The following is a 6663-nucleotide window of genomic DNA, read 5'->3' as shown; positions in this document are numbered from 1 at the left end:
GCTAGCACTACCAGAGTGCCACACTGAAAAAACAACACAGCAGATTTTCTTTTGACGTTATGTCAATAGAGCTGCTTCAATAGGAATCCGTAAAGTGATAAAACATCTAAGCAACACAAGTGTGCTGAGGGGAATAAATTTCAATAAACAATAAGGCCAGATTTTCTTCTGATCTTCATTGGAAAGCTGCGAACACGAGGTATAAATCCTGGACACATTATCACTGAAAACCTTTCTTTATTGGGAAGTGATGTCATCCCTATGTGTCACAATTTGCTCTAGTCCACATAAGTCTGGAAGCATAGTAGGCTAGTGGTTCCAAAAGAAGATACGGAATAGCCCAGTGCCAGTGTAGTGTCAGCATTAAAAATTAAACAATGCTTGCAAATTAAACTAACTACGGACATAGAGTATCATTTGGTTTATGGAGTTTAACATCCAAAAGCGACTCAGGCTACGAGCGACGCCGCAGTGAAGACTCCGGTAGCTTCGACTGCCTGGGGTCCTTTAAACGTGCACCGACATCGCACAATACACATGCGTTCAACATTTCGGCTCCATTGAAATGCGGCCATCACAGCCAGGATCAAACCCTGGTCTTTCGGGACAGCAGTCGAGCACCATGACAGCATAGCACGCTTCTCATAGGTCACCCAGATAGGATGCTGCTATCTGGTTACAACAGGATAGCTACCAAAACGCGTTCCAAAGGGCATCATGGAACACTGCTATTCCTTCAGTGTCTTGTCTCTGTGGTGTTTTAACTTCCACTTAACTGAGAACGCCTTTGAGCACAAGTCACACTGGAATGGTTTTTCACCCTTGTGCGACCGCACATGTGCCACAAGGGATCCCTTTTGTGCAAAGGCCATGGGGCACAGCTGACACTGGAATGGCTTCTCACCAGTCTGGATGCGGACGTGTGTTACGAGGTGGCCCATTTCTACAAATGTGCTGCCACAGTGGTCACAACGGTATGGACGATCACCCGTATGCGTGCGCTGGTGTCTGTCCAAATTGCTCTTTATAGAAAATGTGCTGCCACAGTGGTCACAACGGTATGGACGATCACCCGTATGGGTACGCAGGTGTCTGACCAGGCTGCCCCTAGAAACGAATGCGCTATCACAGTAACTGCAACGATACGGGCGGTCGCCTGCGTGGGTGCGAATGTGCTCCACCAGGTGTGATCTCTGCTTGAAAATGTTGCCGCAGTGGGTGCACTGGTGAATCTGCTTGCCTGTGGGCTTGTCCCGGTGAGTACTCATGCTTGTACTAATGAATGGCACACTGTAGTTGACCGGGCACTTTTCATCAGGTGGAATTTCTCCAGGAAACACGCCAACGTTCTGGTCTGCCATGACTGATCCTGCATTTCAAAACAAGAGCACTTGCATTAAAACCTAGGGCCCAAGATGCCAGAGCTTGTTTATGACAAGGAAACAAAAGCCAAATTTAGTATCAAGTCATATCTTATTTTCCAGCAAACATCTGGATGCAGAGTTTGGGCCCTTCAGTCGAGAAGAACTGTCCAGTGGAAGTAAATCTTCCAACTTCTTGGATATATGTAAGGAACATGGCAAAGAAATAATTCCCACCAACCCAAATGCGCAATTATTGTAGTCTGCAAATATTTAAATATTGAATATGAATAAAAGATGTTATGAAATATTAATAAGCAAACATTGCCCGGAGTTCTTTTTCAAAAAGTTCAGGCCTTTGCAACCAAAATATAAAACACTATACTGACTCAACACTGTACAAAATACGATGGTGTGCACAGAAATGTATAGTGTTTTATTAAACAGCATTAACCGAGTGTTTTAATAATTTCTGGATGATTTCCAGCTCTGAACTTTTTATATGTAAAAGAGGAGAGATGAAAGTTAGACACAGTAAAAAAAAATAAATTGAATTTTTAAAATGAAAATCGCCGCTTTTTGACAAACATGTCCCCTTAATAATACGCAACAGGTGATGTGATCATGCAATATGAGTAACAAAATGAAATCAGTGAATTCATATGATCCAACAATTGAAGGTAACATTATGGGTAGCAAAACCTGATTAATTCCAGTTTCGAGGGACTGGAAGAATTACCGATTTATTCAAAGGTTGTTATAAAATGCCCCCTTCCACATCACTGACAAAAAAAATGCAGTGAAGCCTTGCAACGAAGCTCAATGTGCAGTGATAAGCCTGTGACAACTGTGCAGTTTCGGTGTACTGGAAGAACAAGAGACAGTGTCTCTCTAATATAATCACAAATCAGTTTTCGTTTATCATATTCATAATATGTTAAGTTGTAGAAATATTTTGCACCTATTGTGAGGTATATTTCGTGAATATTTTCTGGATGCACTAACTGCTAGGGCCTAATGCATCCAATTTGTTGGTCCAGTTGGATTTAGCGAGGTTGACTGGTTGGTTGGATAAAAACACGACTGGAACCGATTGGAAGATCCAACTAAAACCAATTGGAATGTCCAATCAGTACCAACGGAAATTTCCATAGCTTTTTTTTTACTGTTGCTACAGTAGCAGGGGGCAGTAGAAAGTTAGGTGGGCTGATGAGATTCAGCAGCTTGCAGATATATCATGGGCACAGCCGGCAAAGGAGAGGGTTAATTCGAGAGACATGGGAGAGGCCTTTGGCCTGCAGTGGGCGTAGTCAGGCTACTGCTGGTGATGAAAAGATGTGTTCTCAATCTATGATTGTTTGAAGCAGGTGGTTACCCATCATGTTCTCAGTTCATGTGATGTGACCAACCCACTAGCAGAATTTTGCCTGATGTCCAAGCCAATCAGTGCCCGTATGATAACGGTCCACCCGATGAAGGACAGAAACAAATTCCATTGCACAGTTTACTTGACAGACACCTTAAACTTAATATTCAGATAATTTGGCAATATTTTGGTTTTGCCATGAATGGATTAACGAAAGTCAGCATAGTATTCGATTTCTGCTAAGTATTTCAAAATTTTCCAACATTCAAAAACTGTTAAATACTAATTTCTTGAACTGAATATAAACCGAATAACATATTATATTTATAATAGAAATTTCAAATATTTACACAACCATTCCTATTTGCAATATCTACAGCTTCTCATATGTCTGTACCATGACTTAACTTCAAGGCCTCAAACTCATTCCTGTCACAAGATGAGTAACTATCTAAACAAATCACAATTTAGGCCTTTAGAGGACTAAAGGTAGCAAAACAAGCAAATGAAAGCACACAAAAAAGGCTGTGGTTATGGTCTGGATAAACCTGAAGTGACGTGATAGCTACAGCTGGCCGAGTGGAACTGGCTCAGTCGCATTGCAAAGTCAGTCCTTCGCTGCTCCGTTTCACTGGACACCAGACACCAAATATAATGTGCATATAAAAACGAACTGTGACTGGAGGGATTAAAGATAGCATAGTTGTGAAGCGAAATTTCCTTCTTTGAATTCTCCCTACAGTTGGCATTTGAGCCAGCAAAAAGCTCATGGTTACTAGCAGACCGTAAGAGTGCAAAACCCTCTCATCTCAAAGCTGGTTCATACTTTGTCACATATGAAACTAACATACACATTGTAATAGAAATAAGCACGGTTCCATGTTAACACACAAAATTTAATAAAAATGCATCTAAAGATAAGAATGCAACACTTGATTACACAAGCAGACACATATTGCCACAAACCTAGAAATGAAATAAATGTCAAGGTTTGTGTTAAACGCATGTAGGAATAGATATTACTTAGCCAGCTAGTGTCAGCAATGTTATACACATGAAAAATATCAACAGACATCTATGTCCAACCACAAAAAAGCAGATTATATTGCGAACATTGAATTAGCAACCAATTATGGCTTTCAGGTAAAACAGAACAGGTTATAATTCAGCACTGAATATCTGGCTGAGCAGCAATAAAAGCTGTTACTGCAGCTTTGGCAGAGATGCTCTGATCATAAAGCCTCAACCATGGCTAAAGGAAAAAAACAAGAAACAGCAGAGAAAATAAACAAAATGAGAAATGCACTCGCATGTCACTGTAACACGAAGGTCAAGGCGAGACATTTCGAAAAATTAAAGGCCCTTAAGCACCAGAAGCGAGATCTCAAGGATGGTTGACCAAAGGCACATGCATTCAATGGCTACTCACTGCACAGAATGTATTTCTTTTACTGAACCTTATTCTTTCAGCAAATATCTTGAAAGATTATGTTCTGCTTGCATTGTGCTCCATCAAATGACAACAAGGTGACCTGTATACGTATACCCTTCTTTATGCTTAGACCATGTTGCCCATAATATCTTAAACAATAACCATCGTTGATGTCCCAGTATCTGTGCTCTCGATAGAAAAGGCATCATGCACCCCATTTGTCCATATACACCACGCACTGAGGTCTGTAAACAAGCTATTTTACAGACTATGAACATCAGGCCATTGAGCCTATGAGGATAGGTATTGAAGATTTCTTTCTGTGGTAGCATATACCCCTTGGCTCGATATCAGCCTGCAAAATTAAGCAGAGAAAAACAGTGGAAGTAAAATACAAACTGCAGTGCCACAAGAAGAGATGTTTGAACACTTGCTTTAGAAATGACTGTACAACAAAACACAAAAAAATTACTGTGAACTAACCATTAGTTCTCAACGCAAAAAGATAGGAAAGATAATGGACAAGAAAAAAAAAGTACTATAGGCATCTTGCTTATGATATGCCTACGTAGGTTTGAACATGACATTTGCTGTATGCTTTAGTGCCATGCCACATAAGGTATCTTCTACAATGTTTGTAATTTAAGCCTTGGTGACTGGGCATGTTGGATTTGAAGACTGATTTCGTTTGCCTGCAGAGTTTCACTCCTTTGGATCACTGAATATGCTCTTCTACAGAATGTGAGCAATAAGCTATATGCATTTGCATACAGCTTGACCGCAGTTGATTTCAAAACATTCTTCCGCAAGCATCTTGTCTTCTCAGCATTGATTATAATGCTGCAAAATAAAGAACAGCAAATTAGCTCATGCAGAAGCAAAGCTTCAAAGCCATAGCAGCATTCTTTGTATGCATGCTTTGTGTATTCCAATACTCAAGTTCATATTGAACTTGGAAGGGGAAGGGATCTGGCTGTACTCATAGAGCAAAAAAGACAAGGCCTGATGTACTGTTTTGTGTGCAAACCCCAGACAATGATTGCCCAGACAATGCATTTGAACGGCCAAGAACACTGAAACACTTGGAAATGTTAATGTTCGCAAGAGTTGTTCAGAAAGGCGCATTGCCGACAGCAGGCGCTTCTTGGCTTGTCTGCACTGTCTTGTAAAATAGGCAGAGCAAAGCAGCATAAGCCTCACACGATGCCGCAAGCAGAGCTGCTTCCAGTATAAACAATGATAATATCTTAGTCATGTCCAATAGAAGTGGTAGAAGCATATTTCTTGTGGCGTAATAGTGGATAACAAAACAAATTCATTTGGTAGAAAGGAACTCTTCACTTTCAAAACCGCTCAGTGGTAGACTGTAACCTGTGCCCACTCTTAACGTTTTTCAGTGTCAAGACCTGATTGGTGCTGCAAGTAGGGACTGCTGACAATAAAGCATTACCGAAACGACTCATGGTACACACTGCATCAGACGGTTGTTCCTCAAAGTCACGCCACTCTATCGAATTCTGCTCTGCAGTCCCTATGCTTCCTGATCTACTAGAGTTTTAGCACACGCACAGTAACCTAACTCATGCAGATATTTACAGGACAGATTTGAAGTGTAGAAGCATGCATTTAAAAAAAAAATTCTCCAACTTTCCCCATCTCCAGGGGAGAACATAACAGTGATATCCTAACCAAAGTCCCTTAGCAGCCACTTAAATCACTGAACAGCTGCCGTTCATACATCCAACACGAGTGCTTAATGACTGGAATGTTCGAATAGTGCCACTTCACGGTGCACAACTTGCTTGGTTTACCTAGAAAGAAGTCAAGTGCAATGCCAACTGCAACAATGCCAGCGAAGAGACTCATTTCTCATTGTGCACATAAATAAAGGGCACCGGCAGCTAGAAAGAAGGCCCTTAATTGAATCCCCTGCACGGTGGTTGTTCTGCCTTTCCAGTCATAAGTGGTTCACTGTTCCTTCTGCCACATGAATCAGTGGTGAGGCCAATACAGTACTTTAGTTGAATGCAGTAAAACTGCTAAGGCACCAGCATGAAAACAACAAACAATACAGGAGCCCTTGCAGTCTTACCGGAAACAGGAAACATCTCCATTGCCTTTAAAGTGAGAGTGCATACACTAGAGGAAAGATACACAGGTAGAAAGGACGCACTCACTGTTAGGCCAATGGGGCCATTTTGTTGCCCCCTCAACACGTTTGTTGCAAGAAGGGAAGGCCTTTGAGTGGAACCCCGTTTTAAAGCAAGAGGTTTATTTGCTAGAGCGTTGGTACTTATCTGATGCCAGCAACTAAGCTGTAAAATAACTCATAAGGAATTAGAGAAGTGGATGCACCTTGTGACCAAATTAAAAGGTACAAAACACCGGTAGCAGACCGACAGAGCCCCAGTGTGGGGTAAGGCCCAAAAAAACCCAATTTTTATCCAATTCACCTGCAACCTATACACTACCGTAGCGCATATGTTCATTCCTGAATTCGCTCT

General features: G+C 41.3%; 1 protein-coding gene across 2 annotated transcripts in view; it reads right to left on the bottom strand.

The window, feature by feature from the left end:
- Positions 1-416: 416 nt before the first annotated feature.
- LOC144112592 (uncharacterized) overlaps positions 417-6663 on the bottom strand; it is a 29073-nt gene continuing 22826 nt past the window's right edge. For both annotated transcript variants that reach the window (XM_077645387.1, XM_077645388.1), the window contains one exon: positions 417-1369. In XM_077645387.1, coding sequence (XP_077501513.1) covers positions 729-1361 — 633 coding nt within the window. In that variant the 5' untranslated portion in view covers positions 1362-1369 and the 3' untranslated portion in view covers positions 417-728. The remainder of the gene's footprint in view (positions 1370-6663) is intronic.

This window comes from Amblyomma americanum, unplaced genomic scaffold, assembly GCF_052857255.1.
Source record: "Amblyomma americanum isolate KBUSLIRL-KWMA unplaced genomic scaffold, ASM5285725v1 scaffold_428, whole genome shotgun sequence".
In the NCBI taxonomy this organism is placed as follows: domain Eukaryota; kingdom Metazoa; phylum Arthropoda; class Arachnida; order Ixodida; family Ixodidae; genus Amblyomma; species Amblyomma americanum.
The sequence above is the reverse complement of the archived record's forward strand: the minus strand, read 5'-3'. Positions and strand labels throughout refer to the sequence as shown.